The sequence below is a fragment of the Phoenix dactylifera genome, chromosome 14, assembly GCF_009389715.1.
Source record: "Phoenix dactylifera cultivar Barhee BC4 chromosome 14, palm_55x_up_171113_PBpolish2nd_filt_p, whole genome shotgun sequence".
NCBI lineage: Eukaryota > Viridiplantae > Streptophyta > Magnoliopsida > Arecales > Arecaceae > Phoenix > Phoenix dactylifera.
Genome location: NC_052405.1, coordinates 12,022,771 through 12,042,713, shown reverse-complemented (window position 1 = coordinate 12,042,713; position 19,943 = coordinate 12,022,771). Strand labels below are relative to the sequence as shown.

The 19,943-nt window shown below is 38.5% G+C and overlaps 1 protein-coding gene across 1 annotated transcript; it reads left to right on the top strand.

Moving 5' to 3' along the window:
* The first annotated feature begins 2,772 nt into the window (after window positions 1–2,772).
* LOC103717547 (biotin synthase, mitochondrial) lies at window positions 2,773–19,717 on the top strand. The gene is made up of 6 exons (XM_017845289.2): window positions 2,773–3,158; window positions 5,201–5,380; window positions 17,054–17,160; window positions 17,864–18,069; window positions 18,419–18,558; window positions 19,179–19,717. The coding sequence occupies exons 1-6, from the start codon at window positions 2,976–2,978 to the stop codon at window positions 19,482–19,484; spliced, it is 1,122 nt and encodes a 373-aa protein (XP_017700778.2). The 5' UTR covers window positions 2,773–2,975; the 3' UTR covers window positions 19,485–19,717.
* Window positions 19,718–19,943: the final 226 nt, after the last annotated feature.

Sequence of the window (19,943 nt, the reverse complement as noted above, 5' to 3'; positions counted from 1 at the left end):
CATTATATAAATGTAAAATATAATAATATATTTCTACTAGAATTTAAAATTATTCTTCAATAATAATAGGATAATAATATGATTAGTAATATATTATAATATAATATATAACATTAATATAATATATAATATCAACATAATATATATATATACATACATATATATATATATACATACATACATACATATATATATATATATATATCATTGACATAATATATTGATGCTATATTGATATGTCAATTTTTTTGCTAATTTGAGGGGTATTTTTGTCTTTAATTTTCAACCCAAGATCACTGCTCTGGGGTGATCTTGGATTCCCGACCTCAAGGACAGGTATCCCATCACCAAGTTGGAGGGTAATTTGAGGAGTAAAGGTAATTTAAGATCACCGCCACGTAGGATCACCGTGGTGCAACCAAACACGGTGATCTCATCACCTCCACCCACATCGCCCTTAATCCTAGGACGATCACCCTATACCAAACGCCCCCTAAGGGTGGTGTGCTCAACTCATTCCCAATGTACACCTATAATACTTCCTCTTATGCGATCAAGGTATGCCATGCTCCCTTCATATTGAAAACGTGGCTACTACTAGCGATTTTTTTGTTGGAAAAATGACACCAATTTTTTGGAAAATTAAACTATGACAATCAGTGCTAATCCAGTCACCAGCCTTTAGCTCTTGGGGAAAAGGCTAGTCCAAAATGTATATACACAATATTAGATGATCTAAAATTAGAGCCATAGATTTGGTGCTAGATTAAACAGCTCCAAATGTTCTCGGCCAATGTAAAATTTTCTATAGCTTTAATAAAGAATCTATGCAAGCCAACAACCTAGGAAATTGAAGGCCTCTACTATTAGTTATTATAATGCAATACATATTGAATATATACCCTTATGCAAATGCCATTTACAGTAGTATAATCAATAATGTGAGAAAAGGGCCTTAAAAATGGCACAGTGCATTGTCATTTACAGTGGTCGATATTTGATGCCCAGATAGCAAATTCTATTAATGCATCAAAGAGGTTATGTTTTTTATATGATATGAGAAGTTTTTGCAGTCAAACTGAGAAATTGTTTTTAAAAAGTTTGATGCAACTTATTTTATAACCACTGTACCCATCAAAATTTCTTTTTTTTTTTAATGTAGTTTTCCAATCTCATGTAGGAACAATTAATAAAATACAAACAAGGGGAGGCTTGTGTCCATTACCAAGCGAAAATCTAGTATCCTCGTGGTGGCTGTGTGCCGCCTCTCATGACTTTGTGCTTCTACTAATAGACAACATCTAAATTCAATCACTAAAGTCATAAAGGGCTCGTTTGGTTCGCGGAAAAAGAAGGAGGAAAAGTGTGGTCAACGGGAAAGTAATGAAATGCCTCTTGTTTGGTTGGAGTTTTCAAAGGAGAGAGAAGGGAAAGTTGTATTCCCATGGGAATGTGATTCCCACATTTCATGGGAAAGTCTTTCCCATGAGAAACATGGGAAAGTTACTTTCCCATGAGGCGGGAATCGCTCCATTTTTACTTTTTTCCAAAAAGTCCCTTCAGCATTAAAGAAGCATTAAAGAGGCATTAAAAACCTAATTTTTATTAAGGGCATAATAGGAATTATATATAACTTTCCTAGAAAAGTGGATGGCCAACCAAACATAAACATCTTGGAAATTTGTCACTTTCCAATGGTCACCCAAACATGCCAAAAGTATTTTCCTATGCATCCTCTTCCTAGGAATTTGTTTTCCAGGAATGATATTCCTAGGAAGGAAAATACTTCCCGCGAACCAAACGAGCCCAAAAATGTCTCTTGCATGTGGTATTTAGGTGCAAATGCGATAGAACTCAAGAGAAGTCAAATTGTATGTGATTTCTTCATCATGAATTGCTAATCATAGAAGTCAAATTGTATGTCATTGCTTTACCATGAGTTGCTAACCATATTTGATTACATCGATAAGGGTTGCATGCATAAATGTCCAATTTGGTTATAGTAGTTCCTCAATATGATACATCTTGCCGATAATGAATTCGATGTGAAATTTTAATGGCCACTTTGCCACTTCTGCTATCTTCACCATTACTATTGGTATTGTTTCCCAGGTATATTTTCATTATCATTGCCACTTTAACCATAACTACTACTATGCTGCTGTCCTCCCCAATACGATCATTTGAGAGGGAAAAAAAAAGATTATCTTTTATTGTACAATAAAAATAAAATTGACCAACTAGAATAAATATATTTATATTTTTAAAATGTAAAAAAATAACATAATTCATTTGATTTTAAAAATAGTAAAGAGGACATGCCAAATGTAATACATTTTTTGTTTGGAATGCTATGAAAAGGAAAAAAGGAAATAGAAAGAATTTTAAGAAAAATCTAATACGGGATCTTAACTTTTTCCATCATCCAAGTAGCCAGAAACTCGGGTTTTTTTTTTTCAAAATTTCTAATTTTCCTAGCATTTTCCAACAACTAATTAGGGGCTTGTTTCTTAGTTTATTGCAGTGAGTGGGAGACGGTTTTTTGACCGATCCACTCTTTTCTTGAAGAATAATAATTATTTTTTTTAAGGCGGCTCAGCTACAGTAGATGATTAAATTTTTAAATACTCCGAATCTAATGTCGAACATTTGCTATTATTGGATACTTGGAGATTAGGCAAAAATTGTATATTATTGGCCATGACTCGTATTAATTTTGTTGGATGTGCAACCGCCGCCGCCTACGAGTCACAAAATAAAAAATTAATACAGCCATCTGACCCAGCTACCCCGCCGTCGCCACCTACTTCCAATTCCCTCTCGGTTTCGTCGCCTTCAACTTCTCACCCTTTTTATCGTCTTCTCCTCTTCTGACGATCGCGGGCATAAATTCTGAACCCTAGAAACCCAGGGCTTCTTCCGGTTCCGTTCCAGAGCTCTCTCTCGCGCGAGAGAGACAAAGATCGAGGTAGAGGATGCTTCTGATCCGATCTCTTCGCTCAGGAATCCGTCCGCCGGCTCCGCATTCCGCCTTCTCCACCTCTGCCGCCGTCGTGCAGGCGGAGAGGACGATTCGAGAAGGCCCCAGGAAAGATTGGAGCCGGGAGGAGATCAAGTCCGTCTACGACTCCCCCATCCTCGATCTCCTCTTCCACGGCGTGAGCCCCCTTCTTCTTCCCGTTTCTCTTGGATTATTTCTGTATGTTCTTCTGGATTAACGTACCAGTTGTGTTGAGTACGCTTGGATTTATCCTACTATCGATCTTTTTCATTATGCTGAGTAACCTCTATACTCAAAGATTCCATCTTGTTGAGGCCTCGTGCTTGTGGGAATTTTAATAGTTTGTAAGGTTTGGGGCAAGATGACCTTCTTCTTGTTGCACATGTCTGTTTGATCTGAAGAGAATGCTACTTCTCAGCGTAAATAGTGAAACAGTGGCAGTTTAGAGGGATCAGGATCAGCATCATGGGATTTCTAGATGTTATACTTTCTTTCTGAAATGTTGATAAAGATCAGGTGAACAAAAATGCAGTTGATTCTCCGTTGCATTTAAGAGATTTAACAGGAGTGGCTTAATTTGGACATGTTAAGCATGCCCTTTCCCTATAATAGTGAAACATGTTGATAAAAAGGGAAAAAAAAGGGGAATCTGTCATGTAAGATGCTGAAAAGAGACTAGACATGAACCATTTTTGCTATAACGATCATGGAGTTTGGTACATTGTAAGTCGATGAATTGCTGGTTGTAAACGTGCAACACAAGGCTTGTACGCAAAAAGATGCTAGCTGTTTTCATCTGTTGGAATCTAGAAAAGGAAATTGTGCAAGTCTTGGATGTAGTTTTTCTTAACTCTTTGGTTTTGCTCATCTGAACTAATCATGGAACTTTTAAATTTGATAATTTTCCTACCTAAGAGTTGCAAACAAGCGGATTCATATGCTTGTCTTCACGTTGCATAATAAACTATAATCTCTTCAATTGTTGCATTGTAGAACAAATTGTAAACTTGAGTGTTGCTTTATAGATAGGAATGTTAGAAGGTACAAAATGGTATGATGATAGAAAGTTGCAACTTCAATCATATTTCACCTTTCCTGACTCTATTTCCATTTATGGGGGTGAAATACACATCCAAATAGTGCTACTCGTATAAGACGAAGACTGTATAACAACCTCACCACTATCTGAAATATGCCCTCCAAGATAATATGATTCAACAAACTGTATATATTGACTGCAAACAAAAATGACCACTATTTGAGGAAACAGGAAAAAAATGATAAACTAAGTAAATCCATTTATGCAGGTCTGCCTCTGAGTGACTTGGAAGCTAAGGTGTTTATAATTTTTCTTGGTTGTGCAATATAATGAAAGCTCATTCAAAAAGTGAAAAAAATGTTGAGACGGATCTTTAGCAATACCAGGTTGCTTTTTATATCTTCTTTTCTTTTCAGGCTCTTCATGCAGTTTATGAATCCATGGAAGGAACATTACATTGTATAAATTTGGATTTGTTAATTAATGTTGGCTCTAACATATGTTAGAAATAGCTTCAGATGTGATATCTAGCAACTTGAAATTTATGTATGAATATTATAGATCTATGTAATATATTTCTTTTTCCATAGTTTATTGTTTCAGCTGAACCCAAAAATGTTGCAAATAATTTCTGTCAAGCAGCTGGGCTGTGGACCTGTTAAGAAAGAAGAAGAAGAGAAATATTTTGAACCTAGCCTTTTATTGTAAAGCAATTCTTCCGTACTTATTCAGATTAAAAAAATTAATGTGTTAGTCTTCATACATGTTACTTTGTTCAAGCCAAGCTTAGAAAACTATTGCCTCAAAACTTTGTGAAGGAAAGGATGTTCATGGCTTGATCTTTGCACCTCTCTTGGCCCACCTGCAACCGCCTTCTCATTTTTGTCCCTCCCCATGAGCGTATCTTTTACCTGTTCACAAAGTATCATTCTAGCTTTTCAAACTCATTTACAAATATCCAAATTTTGATGCCTAATACTCCATAAATAGTTCGAATTATATAGGAACAAGATCAATTTTTGGGTGAATTGTTTTTGAGAGAATTTAATCATGGATCCTGGATGTGTCCTTTCATTGTTTTGTATTTTTTTTCTGTGAACAACAAGGTGATATATCCATTATAGACTCAATTTTGATGCTGAATGGATGACTTCTTGTAGGCACAAGTCCACAGGCATGTTCACAAGTTCCGTGAAGTGCAACAGTGCACGCTTCTTTCTATTAAGACTGGAGGGTGTAGTGAAAATTGTTCCTACTGTCCACAGTCATCGAGGTATGACACCGGATTGAAAGCCCAAAAGATGATGAACAAGGATGCTGTTTTGCAGGCAGCAAAGAAGGTAAATTCTGTGTTATGAAAACTAAACTTTGCTCATGGATGCTGCTTCTGTTAATCTTTTTTTCCTGTATTCTTCTTTCACATGATGTAAATTTATGGACAAACAATCGGTTGGGCAACATCGCTATCAGCTGCTTATATATTACCCACTGTTTGTTGTAGAGATATATTGATGTATTTGTTAGTAACATGTGATATAACTAACTAATTTGTGAGGGATCTGTTGCCCAGAGATGGTCACCCAAGAGGGGGGTGAATTGGGTGTTTTAAACTTTTTGTCTAATTAAAAACAAAACACACAAGTGTATGCGCTAAAGTAAAGATAAAGCTATAAGCACAGTCAATCGCAAACACGAAGATTTATAGTGGTTCGGAGCTTCCACTGCTCCTACATTCACTCCCCAAATACCTTTGGGAATTTCACTATAATCCGCGATTACAGTCTGGTAGTTTTGCGAGTGCACTACCCAACTCGTTGTTTTACACCGGGCTAACAACGAACCCTACAATCCCCCAATTTAACCTAGGCTTGGGACGCCTATCCCTTGTTCCAAGTCCCTTGACTGGAACAAGCACAATAAACGAGTGTTTCACAAAAATTTGAAAGCTCTTAAGAAGGCAAATATATCAATGAGAAATAACAAAACCCGGAAGAACCCTTTTTGCCGTTGGAAGCGTGGGTAATGGTGGTTCTTCCGATGTGGATCGCGTTGGATTGAATGTGAGCTTTGAATGCCGAGTGGGAGTGAGTAGTTGAGCACAAAATCAGATGGAAAAGCTTGAATGCACTTGATTTCTTCTCTTGAAAGCACTAACTCCCTTGAACCTCTTTCACTTTCTTCTCTCTTGAATGATCTTGTGTTAGGTTGGTGAGAAGTTGTTGGAAGGCACTTAAAAGCTTCCTTTTATAGCCCAAAAAGCAATAGATCCGTTAGACACAAAAATATGAACGTTTGAAATTCAAACAAACCTGCAAAAGTGTGTCAGTCGTGTCCCAGGCGCTCCGGAGACGTCTCCGCTTGACCGCGAGACGTCTCGGCTGTATAAAATTTCTTTTGACATTGTTTGGAGTCGACTCGGCGCTTTACGGGGACGTCTCTGAAGAAGAGCAGCTTGAATGCTTGTTTTTCTGTTTTTCTGAGAGAGTTGGCTCGGTACTTTACGGGGACGTCTCGGGATGTTTGCGCTTTTTGCATGGGGACGACTTCGCGACGTCGGGGACGACTCCGTAGCTTTATCACCGAAAAACAAGTCCTCTGGAATCCCCTGAGAGAGTCGACTCCGCGCTTTCTGGGGACGTCTCGGGAAGTTTGCTTTTTATGCGTGGGGACGACTCCGCGTCCTTCGGAGACGACTCGCGCGCATTTCTTGAGTTTGGTCTTTCTGCCGCCTCTGAGAGAGTCGACTTCGCAAAGTCGGGAGTCGACTCCGACCCTGCGAGACGCCTCGCCAGGTGCCGGGGACGTCTCCAGACGTGCCAATTCTTCCTGTTCGTGCCAGAGACGTCTCTGGGACAAACCGGAGACGTCTCGGCTGTCCCTGATCTGTTTTCTTCATCTCAAAAATTCTTCAATAAATCCTTGAAAAATATGGGAACTTGCCTAGACATTTCTTAACGATATTCTTAATTAAACACCTGAAATCCTCAAATAAATTGTTAAGATAAAGGAAATTATACTCTAGTGTTTTGTATTCATCAAAATCCATTAGGGGGTCAACAATCTCCCCCTTTTTGATGATGACAAAACACTGAGTATATGCAAATTCGAAATTTAAACATATACACAGTATTTGATCAGATGTACAAGTATTGTGTTTTGGTTAGAGCTAGATACAGTGTGCATAATTCAAAATAGTCAACTTTCAGTTCTATCCTTATGCATAAGTATTGATCTTAGTAGCTCTTGAGCAATTTTAGCATATCAACTGAATTTGAATCAAGTTAAAATGTAAATTAATGAAATATTGATGCTAAAGACAATTGAAAGCTAAATACTTTTTGACTCCCCCTTTCAATTTCCAGAAGGGCAATTATCTTAAAGCCAATATTCTTCAATTTTATCTTTTCTAATTCAACTTTTAAGTATGAGTGTAAATTTTGTATTTTGCATTCCATATATTGGTTTCCATATATCCATATATTGGTTTCCATATATTGGTTCTAGGTTCTACTCCCCCTTTTTGTCATCAACAATGAAGGGGACAAATTTTCCTTAAGTACCTAAAACGCAATTCCTATTAGAATTCAGCATTCATATTATGATAAAGCAATCAATGATTTCCAAGTTATTGCCATCCATGAATTCATCATTCATTTTACTCCCCCTTTGGTTTGGAATTCATTTCAGACTTTTTGAAAGCAGTTATCACAAGTTGTGCTCCCCCTGTTTCATATGCATTGATAAGTTGGCAGGATAGTGTCAAATTTGAACACTTAAAATATGTTATGATATTTTTATGGCACATCACAGAATTAGCAGCATACACAAAGTTTGATACTACAGAATTAGAAACATACACAAAGTTTCAAAAGGAAGTGTATGAAATTCATATATCATTGCAATCATTTGAAGTCATTACAAGTTTGAAAAGGAAACCATTACAAGTATTGATTGCTAATACAAAAGAAGTTTCAAATAAGCCTAGGGTTTTACAAAAAGATGAACCCTAGATGTCTACAAAATGTCCTTCACTGGCGACGTTGCTCAATAGCCCTAGCAGCTGCCTCTATAAATCCATTTATTGAATCCAGTAGAGTTCTAAACTGATCTCCCTGAGATTGATGGAAGGCTGACACTAGTGCTTCAAACTCAAGACTTGCCCTTTCAATTTTTCCTCTAAGTTGGGCAACCACAGTGCCCACATTGCCTCCAGGGCTCGTCAACTCTTGAAGACCATCTGATATGTTCTTCAAGTCAGCCTGTATCTCAATTGATCTTAAAGTTTGACTTGTTCCCACATGAACCAATTCTGATGCTGTAGCTTCTATCTGAACTTTGATTTCCTTCAATTCTTGTAGAAGTGCTTCATGTGAGGTACGGATGGGAGCCAACTCAGCAGAGACTATTGATCTCATCTCTTCCCTCATCTGCTGGCATATCACAGATGCTAGGGTGTGCATCTGCTCATCTGATAGAGTGAATGGCCCACTGACTGGAGGAGGAGGCACTGAGGTGGATGGTCCAGCCGAGCTGGAAGGTACATCAGGAAAAGCCATGGGACTATGTGGAGGTGAGAGGTGGTCAGGCTCCTGATGTGGGATCTCAGGCTCTATGGTTTGGGATTTTCTTTTAGGGGCCTTAACCCAAGACCCGTTTTTCTTGTGAAACTCCATCCTATGTAATGTGCTCTCATTGTAGTAGTCAGTGTTTCTTAAATGTTTTGCCGGCTCATTTTCTGGAATTGGAACCTTAAAATGTTTGAACAGTAGTGTAAAAATCATCCCATATGGTATGCTAAATCTGGAATACCTATGACATATGGAGATGTAGTTCAACATGAGCCTAGGTAGGTTTAGGGGAATCCCTAGCAAGATATGGTGCATAATAGCTAAGTCTCGCTCCGAAACGAAATCGAAGCGACCTGTTTTTGGAAACAAGACCCGGTTAACTATGCTCAAAAGCAATCTCATTTCGGCATTGAGGTCTTGGGAGTTAACTATGTCAAGAGGGCCGCAGTCCTCTCTTCCTAAAAGTAGGTTTAGGGCAATCTCCCTTTGGGGATGTGAGGTCGGAGCCTCACCATATTTAGGGATTTGTAATAAGCTAGATAGGATATCCTCATTGATTTCTATCAATGTCCCTCGGACATATCCGGTATACCCCGAGTCCCCTAAGGCCATATTGCTAAACATTTCTCTCACTAGGCCGGGATAGGTTGACATATTTAGGGAACATAGGTATTTCCAACCTTGGGCTCGGAGTCTCTCTCCAATAAAGAACCCCTCACTAGCTAAAAATTGGAAATCAATGTACCTACCCGTGGTTACTGTGCGATTTGCACAGGAGAGGGTCATGGTTGGCGGAGCAACCGGAGGAGACGGCGCGGAAGGCTCTTCCCTCCGTTCCTCGTCGTCGTTCGCTACTCTAGGACGCCTCCCACCCGTTCGTCTAGCTCTCTTAGGTGCTATGGATTGGAAATCTAGGAAAATGTGGAGAGATTTTGGTTCGGTTTGTGGTGGAGAGCAAATGGAGGCTAGGGTTTGTGTTTTTGTTGGGGACGAAAGAAGATAGCTCGGGTCGGCTCGAGCTGTTTCGACCTAATTTAAAAAACTTTCATTCGGTCCCCGAGACGTCTCCGCGACTAATGCGAGACGTCTCGCTGGGGGGACGTCTCTGTGATTTACCAGAGACGTCTCCGGCACTGAAAAATTTCAGAAAGATTTCTATCTTTTCTCAATTTATTTTATTCAGCCACAATAATCAGCGTGATTTCTTTTGGTGAATATAGAGTGAGTTTTCCTGTGATCCTTCCCTTCAATAATACATCCTATAAAAGTTTGATAATGGTTTTTGAATTATCAATATTGAAATGAGGAATGTTTGACCAAATTTCGAATGCCTATGAAATAGGCTTTGAAAATATCTCCATGAAGAGTCCAAGGGAGGGTAACCATCCTCCGGAAAGTCAAACAATTCGTCATCTAACTTTGATAGATTCATGTTTTCACTTATTAGATATTAGGTTTGCTATTTGTGACCTTGAAGTGTATTATTAGTTTGAGTAGCATTCACATGTATCTCTAGAGCTTACAAAACATTGCATTATAAATTCAATCTATTTGCTAGGATCATACAAACACAAAGCATTCCTTAAAAAGTTGAACCTATCTTTACAAAGGGGCTTTGTAAAGATATCGGCCAATTGATTTTCAGTACATACATACTCAATCATCACATCATTTTTCAGCACATGATCCCTTATAAAGTGATGCCTAATCTCTATGTGTTTTGATTTAGAGTGTTGAACAGGATTTTTTGTTAAATTAATTGCACTTGTATTATCACATCTAATTGGTATGTTGTCCATTTTGATACCGAAATCTTCAAGTTGTTGCTTAATCCAAAGAACTTGGGCACAACAGCTTCCAGCTGCAATGTACTCAGCCTCAGCTGTGGACAAGGCAACTGAATTCTGTTTCTTGCTAAACCAAGAAACCAAATTGGCACCCAAGAATTGACATGTGCCACTTGTGCTTTTTCTGTCGAGTTTGCACCCGGCAAAATCAACATCGGAATAAGTAATTAAATTTATATCAGATTGTTTAGAATACCATAAGCCTGCATTAGATGTCCCTACTAGATATCTGAATATTCTTTTAACAGCTTGCAAGTGTGATTCCTTAGGACATGCTTGGTATCTAGCACACATGCAAACACTGAATAATATGTCTGGTCTACTAGCAGTAAGGTAAAGTAAGGAACCTATCATACCTCTGTACAATTTGCAGTCTATACTTTTACCTTTTTCATCTTTGTCAAGCTTGCAACTTGAGCCCATGGGTGTGCTGATTTCCTTTGCATCCTTCATCTTGAACTTTTCCAACATTTCCTTGATGTATTTGGACTGACTGATGAAGATGCCTTCCTCTGATTGTTTTATTTGTAGCCCAAGGAAGAAGTTGAGCTCACCCATCATGCTCATTTCAAATTCTCCCTGCATTAGCTTAGCAAACTCTTGACAAAGACTATCATTAGTAGCACCAAAAATTATATCATCCACATAAATTTGCACAAGTAATAAGTCATTCCCTTTTCTTTTAATGAAGAGGGTTTTGTCTACATTTCCTCTCTTGAACTTATTTTCAATTAGAAAATTACTTAATCTTTCATACCATGCCCTAGGGGCTTGCTTAAGTCCATACAATGCTTTATGCAATTTAAAAACATAATCTGGATGTAAGTGGTTCTCAAAATCTGGAGGTTGTCCTACATAAACTTCCTCCATTATATAACCATTTAAAAAGGCACTTTTTACATCCATTTGATAGAGTTTGAAATCCATGAAGCATGCATATGCCAAAAGTAGTCTAATAGCCTCTAACCTAGCAACAGGAGCAAAAGTTTCATCAAAATCTATCCCTTCCTCCTGATTATATCCTTTGGCTACTCGCCTAGCTTTGTTTCTTATTACTATTCCATCTTCATCTAGTTTATTCCTATATACCCACTTGGTGCCTATAATAGAAACATTAGGGGGTCTTTTTATTAGAGTCCAAACTTGATTTCTTTCAAATTGGTTTAATTCCTCTTGCATAGCATTTATCCAATTTTCATCTTTTTCGGCTTCTTCTAGTGATTTAGGCTCTATCTGTGAAACAAATGCAAGATAATTACTAGTGTTTCTTAAAGAGGATCTTGTCCTTATCCCTTGTGAAGGATCACCAAGGATTAGATCCCTTGGATGACCATGTGCATACCTCCATTCCTTAGGAAGATCTTGATTTCTCGTTGGAGGTTGATCTTCTTCACCTTGCTGAATTGTATCTTCTTTGATCTCGTCCTCATGTTGTTTGTCTTGTATGGAGAATTCCTTCATTCTGTCTTCAAGTATACCTGCATCACCATCTTCTCCTTTTCTAGAAGAATCTCCATTAGCTTCATCAAAAACAACATGAATGGATTCTTCAACAACGAGAGTTCTCTTGTTGAAGACCCTGTATGCTCTACTAGATGAGGAATAACATAAGAAGATCCCCTCATCTGATTTAGCACTAAATTTACTTAGATTGTCCTTTCCATTATTTAAAATAAAGCAGCGACAACCGAAAACATGAAAATAGCTTATATTGGGCTTCTTATTTTTCATTAACTCATAAGGTGTTTTCTTTAAGATAGATCTAACTAAAGCACGATTTAAAATATGACAAGCAGTATTTATTGCTTCAGCCCAAAAGTACTTTGGTAGATCCGATTCGCACAACATGGTACGAGCCATATCTGCTAGTGTGCGATTCTTCCTTTCTACCATCCCATTTTGTTGGGGTGTCCTAGGTGCCGAGAAATTGTGATTGATACCGTTTTCTTCACAAAATTTTTCAAAATGCTGATTTTCAAACTCGGTACCATGATCACTCCTAATTGCTTTTAGTTTAAGATTGAGTTCATTCGAAACCCTATTATGAAACTTGATAAAAGCGGGAAAGGACTCATCTTTGTGTGCAAGAAATGAAACCCATGTAAAACGTGAAAAATCATCAACAATTACAAGACCAAACTTCTTACCCCCTAGACTAGCAGTTCTAGTAGGTCCAAATAAATCCATGTGAATTAGTTCTAGGGGTTTTGATGTTGAGACTATGTTCTTAGACTTGAAGGAACTTCTTGTTTGTTTCCCTAGTTGACATGCAGCACAGATTTTGTTCTTTTCAAAGTTTATTTTTGGTAGTCCTTTGACTAGGTCTTTTGTAATCAATTTAGAAATTAAATCCATGCTAGCATGCCCTAACCTACGATGCCATAACCAGCTAGTCTCATTGACTTTGGCATCCATGGCTACAAGACATTGGCCATCCTTCATGGTGAGATCATCAAGATCTACCATGTAAACATTTCCACACCTATATCCCGTAAGTATGATTTCATTGTCAACTGGACTACTAATTATGCATAGTGAAGATTCAAAAGACACTTTAAAGCCCTTGTCACAAAATTGACTTATACTTAATAAATTATGTTTTAATCCATTAACTAACAATACATTGTCAATAGATGAGGAGGGTGATATGGAGATTTTACCAACGCCAATGATTTGACCTTTAGCATTGTCTCCAAATGTGACTACTCCTCCTTTCGATTTTAAGGTGACGAAAAGGCTCTTGTCATCGGTCATATGCCTTGAGCAACCACTATCAAGATACCACATTCTCTTTTTACTCCCGGCTGCAAGGCATACCTGCAAAATAATCATGTGAAGCCCTTAGGTACCCAAGTTTTCTTGGGTCCTTCTTGGTTAGTGTAGTTGGTTCCCTTAGGCACCCACACTTTAGTTGTGTTTTTACCCTTTACAAATGTATTCTTGTTAGTTTGAATCTTTTTTCGAATGCAAGAATAGGCTTTATGTCCACTTTTTCCACAATGAAAGCATGTAGGTTTTTCAGTTTTGATATCTTTTGCTTTCACAAAAAAATTCTTTAGATATTTTTGTTGTTTGTTAATTTTGTATCCCAATCCGGCTTTATTAAAAATAGCTCTTTGATTGGATAGAATAAGATTTAATTTTTCAGAGCAATGTGTAAATTTCTCCACAATTGGTTTGTACTTATGTACCTCATTTTTAAGATCCAAATTTTCTTTAGCCAATTCTTCCTTATCATTTTTAAGGGATTCAACATTTTGTGCAAGTGAGGTATTACTATTGAGTAGGAATTTAACTTTTAGATTTAATTCCTTAATGAGTGTTTTTGCCGTTTCATTTTCAATGCTAAGTTTTGAATTTTTATTTTCTAGGTCAATGGTGTTAACATTTTCAAAGCTCTCCTTCTCAATCAGTAAGTTTTCAATGTCATCCTTTAGTTTTTGATTGGAGGCCTTTAATTCTTTATTTTTTGCTCCTAACATACTACAATCACTCATGAGCTCTTGGAAGGCTTCATATAATTCTTCTAAAGTAAAATCTGTAGTTGAGCTTTGACATACCTCATCGTCGTTGAATGCCATGAAACATAAGTTGGCGGTCTCTTCCTTCTCTTCCTCGGAGGAGGATGTGTCACTATCATCCCAAGTTGCTTTCAACGCCTTCTTCTTCTTCTTTCCGTAGTGCTTCTTCTGTTGAGGGCATTCGGAACGGATGTGTCCCGGTCTCTTGCAATCATAACATATGATTGGGTCTCTTTCCTTTTCTTTTTCCTTTTCCCAATCATTTCTCCCTCCAAACTTCTTTCTTGGAAAGGATTTCTTTCTTCTCATAAATTTCTTGAACTTCCTTACTATTAAGCCCATGTCCTCATCTTCGCTTTCTTCTTCACTCTCACTGCTTTCTTCTTCACAAACGCTTGAAGTAGCCTTGAGTGCGATTGTCTTCTTCTTTGGCACATCTTCTTCATGTTGCTTCATTGTGAGCTCATGCGTCATCAATGAGCCCAATAGTTGTTCAAGTGCCAATGTGTTGAGGTCTTTAGCTTCTACGATCGTCGTGACCTTCGCTTCCCAAGCTTTTGGCAAGGACCTGAGAATTTTACTTACAAGTTCTGGGTTAGTGTAAGATTTACCCAAATTCTTTAGACCATTTATTATATCAGTGAAGCGTGTGAACATGCATGAAATGGTTTCGTTGGGTTCCATCTTAAATAACTCATATTTGTGAACTAGAATGTTCACTTTAGATTCTTTGACTTGATTGGTACCCTCATGGGTAACTTCAAGCCTATCCCATATTTCCTTGGCGGAACTACAGGTGGAGACTCTATTAAACTCATTCATATCTAGAGCACAAAACAATGAGTTCATGGCTCTAGCATTGAGTTGAACCATCCTACTATCATTCTCATCCCAATCCTCCTCAGGTTTGGGAACTTGAATGCCATTAATTATGTGAGATGGTTCGTGTGGTCCCTTGATTATAACCCTCCACAAGGCATAATCTTGTGCTTGAATAAAGATCCTCATTCTAGTCTTCCAATAGGAATAATTTGTCCCATTGAAGAGTGGAGGTCTATTGGTAGCCTGCCCCTCAGCAGGAACATTGTTGAAGGGTGTTGCCATCTAGATCTTTGGCAAAGACGGTTAGGTCTTCAAGAAATATACAGAGCACCTGCTCTGATACCACTTGTTGCCCAGAGATGGTCACCCAAGAGGGGGGTGAATTGGGTGTTTCAAACTTTTTGTCTAATTAAAAACAAAACACACAAGTGTATGCGCTAAAGTAAAGATAAAGCTATAAGCACAGTCAATCGCAAACACGAAGATTTATAGTGGTTCGGAGCTTCCACTGCTCCTACATCCACTCCCCAAATACCTTTGGGAATTTCACTATAATCCGCGATTACAGTCTGGTAGTTTTGCGAGTGCACTACCCAACTCGTTGTTTTACACCGGGCTAACAACGAACCCTACAATCCCCCAATTTAACCTAGGCTTGAGACGCCTATCCCTTGTTCCAAGTCCCTTGACTGGAACAAGCACAATAAACGAGTGTTTCACAAAAATTTGAAAGCTCTTAAGAAGGCAAATATATCAATGAGAAATAACAAAACCCGGAAGAACCCTTTTTGCCGTTGGAAGCGTGGGTAATGGTGGTTCTTCCGATGTGGATCGCGTTGGATTGAATGTGAGCTTTGAATGCCGAGCGGGAGTGAGTAGTTGAGCACAAAATCAGATGGGAAAGCTTGAATGCACTTGATTTCTCCTCTTGAAAGCACTAACTCCCTTGAACCTCTTTCACTTTCTTCTCTCTTGAATGATCTTGTGTTAGGTTGGTGAGAAGTTGTTGGAAGGCACTTAAAAGCTCCCTTTTATAGCCCAAAAAGCAATAGATCCGTTAGACACAAAAATATGAACGTTTGAAATTCAAACAAACCTGCAAAAGTGTGTCAGTCGTGTCCCAGGCGCTCCGGAGACGTCTCCGCTTGACCGCGAGACGTCTCGGCTGTATAAAATTTCTTTTGACGTTGTTTGGAGTCGACTCGGCGCTTTACGGGGACGTCTCTGAAGAAGAGCAGCTTGAATGCTTGTTTTTCTGTTTTTCTGTTTTTCTGAGAGAGTCGGCTCGGTACTTTACGGGGACGTCTCGGGATGTTTGCGCTTTTTGCATGGGGACGACTCCGCGACGTCGGGGACGACTCCGTAGCTTTATCACCGAAAAACAAGTCCTCTGGAATCCCCTGAGAGAGTCGACTCCGCGCTTTCTGGGGACGTCTCGGAAAGTTTGCTTTTTATGCGTGGGGACGACTCCGCGTCCTTCGGAGACGACTCGCGCGCATCCCTTGAGTTTGGTCTTTCTGCCGCCTCTGAGAGAGTTGACTTCGCAAAGTCGGGAGTCGACTCCGACCCTGCGAGACGCCTCGCCAGGTGCCGGGGACGTCTCCAGACGTGCCAATTCTTTCTGTTCGTGCCAGAGACGTCTCTGGGACAAACCGGAGACGTCTCGGCTGTCCCTGATCTGTTTTCTTCATCTCAAAAATTCTTCAATAAATCCTTGAAAAATATGGGAACTTGCCTAGACATTTCTTAACAATATTCTTAATTAAACACCTGAAATCCTCAAATAAATTGTTAAGATAAAGGGAATTATACTCTAGTGTTTTGTATTCATCAAAATCCATTAGGGGGTCAACAATCTCCCCCTTTTTGATGATGACAAAACACTGAGTATATGCAAAATTCGAAATTTAAACATATACACAGTATTTGATCAGATGTACAAGTATTGTGTTTTGGTTAGAGCTAGATACAGTGTGCATAATTCAAAATAGTCAACTTTCAGTTCTATCCTTATGCATAAGTATTGATCTTAGTAGCTCTTGAGCAATTTTAGCATATCAACTGAATTTGAATCAAGTTAAAATGTAAATTAATGAAATATTGATGCTAAAGACAATTGAAAGCTAAATACTTTTTGACTCCCCCTTTCAATTTCCAGAAGGGCTTTATTTTCCAATCTTTATTTTGAATATATGATATGAATCATTTGCTTTAAAGTTAGATTGCTGAAGACTCCTATTCATTTTACATTGTAGGCAAAAGAGGCTGGCAGCACGCGTTTCTGTATGGGTGCTGCATGGAGAGATACAGTGGGCAGGAAGACCAATTTCAACCAGATCCTTGAATATGTCAAGGAGATAAGGTATTTGTATGAAACTATTCTGAAAAAATAGCAGGGGAAACAAGGAAAGTTTGTTCTTAATGGTTTTAGATGTTTGAATTTATTAATTTAAAAACTTCAAAATATTCACTTCATCATAATTTGCAAGCATCTTTTTTGTCATCTTTCAGATTTGTGTTAAGTATCTTGTATTGGCTATTAGGCTTACAGCATCCAACAATTAGACACAAAAGTGGGCCTTGAAATCTATAAAGTTTTCCCTATCATGCGAAAATGATATTTGTGAAATGGCATTATTCGCTTGAGCTTGTGAACCTCTAATAGTTATTATGCATTTTTCCTAATGAACTATTACAGTGCCCTGATTGGGCAGATTATTTAGTATGAGCATTTCTTATCTTGGAGTAATGTGTTGAGTGGTCTATATCGATAACCAAACCCATCGTGAATATAAAATCTCTAACAACACATTTAGTTGACTTTGCTATGTATTCGTTTTGTATGCCAACCACGATGCATCTAGATGCTCAAGCTGATGGTAACATATGATTCTTTTGCATGTGATAGCTGGAAAGCTTGGTTTCTTTTCCTTAGAAACTTTAACTGGCAATTTGCCACTTCCCGCAAATTGAGCCATTGTACCAATAATAATATTTCTTTATATGTCTACTTTAGTTCAGTGCTGATAGTAACTAGCAGCATGTACAATATATGATGCTTGCAGGAGTATGGGTATGGAGGTCTGCTGTACTTTGGGCATGCTAGAGAAGCAACAAGCTATGGAGCTCAAGAAGGCAGGGCTCACAGCATACAATCATAATCTTGATACTTCTAGAGAGTATTACCCCAATATCATAACAACGAGATCTTATGATGAGAGATTGGAGACGCTCCAATATGTCCGTGAGGCTGGAATCAGCGTGTGCTCAGGTAGTCCATTCTATATCTTTATAACCATTCGCTGAAAATTTTATTTACAAATCTGCACAAAAAATTGGCTGTATTGTATGAAAATGCATTCGACAAGCCTACTCAGTACTTTATTGCTAAATCAAAATTATTCTTGTCTTTGAATTTTGATAATGATATAATTAACATGGACCCATAGAATGCTTCTTTGGGGGACTGTTACATTTGGATTACTTAACTAAGGACTTGAAAATTGAGACCCTGTCATGTTTCTAAGATGATCTGCTGTTTCTGTTGAAGTGATATTAGTATCATGTAAATGCATAATTTCTTTATGCAAGAAGTAATATGTCACTCTTTCCTTCTATAGGAGGAATTATAGGTCTTGGAGAAGCAGAAGAGGACCGTGTGGGGTTGCTGCATACATTGGCTACCCTCCCTACACACCCCGAGAGTGTTCCGATTAATGCATTGGTTGCAGTCAAGGGTACACCTCTCCAAGATCAGAAGGTAATCCTCTCTCGTTCTCTCATGCACGCATGCACACAAAAAAAATGCCAAAAAATCAAAATTGCATGTTTTGCGTCCCCGCGCCCCCCCCCCCCCCCCCCCCCCCCCCCCCCTCTCCTCCAAGATCAGAAGGTAATCCTCTCTCGTTCTCTCATGCACGCATGCACACAAAAAAAATGCCAAAAAATCAAAATTGCATGTTTTGCGTCCCCCCCCCCCCACCAAAGAAAAAAAAAGAATGTTAAAATAATATAAGACCATGTTTTGCTATGATCTAAGCATTAAAATTTGTTGATTTTCAATCTATATATATGTTGTAAGATATGTAGATCGTAATCAACAAGTTCGATTCTCAATATTAGTACTTTATTACATATTTTAGAATATTAGCACAATGGAAACTATCCATTTTTTGTGTCTACAATATGAATAGGCAAGAGCCCACATATTCATTTTTAAGGTATTCTTAATGGTATGAATCATGATTGAACAGTGTTGCTCTTCAATTTTAAGTGCCGCATATTGATCTTTGATTTGAGACGAGTAGATCCCTTATCCTCTCTAAAGGAGTATGGTCCATTCCTATATATGATAAAAAACTATAATCTATTTTTCCACAGCCTGTTGAGATTTGGGAGATGATTCGGATGATCGCTACGGCTCGCATTGTGATGCCTAGGGCGATGGTGAGGCTATCAGCTGGTCGGGTAAGGTTTTCCATGCCAGAGCAAGCACTGTGCTTTCTGGCCGGTGCCAATTCTATCTTCACTGGGGAGAAGTTATTGACAACACCGAACAATGACTTTGATGCTGACCAACTGATGTTCAAGATTCTTGGATTGACACCAAAAGCTCCAAGTTTTTCTGAAGAAGCAAAAGCTTGCGAACTAGAGAGATGCGAGGAAGCCGTCTCCAGTTCAGGTTGAAGCTTGTCCTAGTCCAGGAAACCCTTTCGATGCAGGCCCGCTTTGCGCCCCCCACTTGTATCTTAATTTAATTGAGTTAACACATTGGTTTTCTTTCAACTTTGCTTCTTACAGCTCTCTTGCTTGTGCCAGCAGGATGCCTACAGATTGTTCTTAGAATGAGAGTAATTAATGATTTAAATGATATAGGCCATTGATGATGTCATTATAGCACCAAAGGTATTTTTATTTCAGGGCTGGTTTTCTAGGTGCTGATAAGGGTTGATGTGTTAAACTTTAATTGCTATGGTCTTTGCTATGGTCATTATAGCACCAAAGGTATTTTTATATGAGCCGGCCGTGCACATCTAGTATAATGAGAGATCAATGGCAGGCTCAGGATGAGATAGGAAATAGTCAAGTTGGCATACCTTCTGCTTTAGTTATTTTACTTAGCTTCTTACTATAGGAGAATTTTAA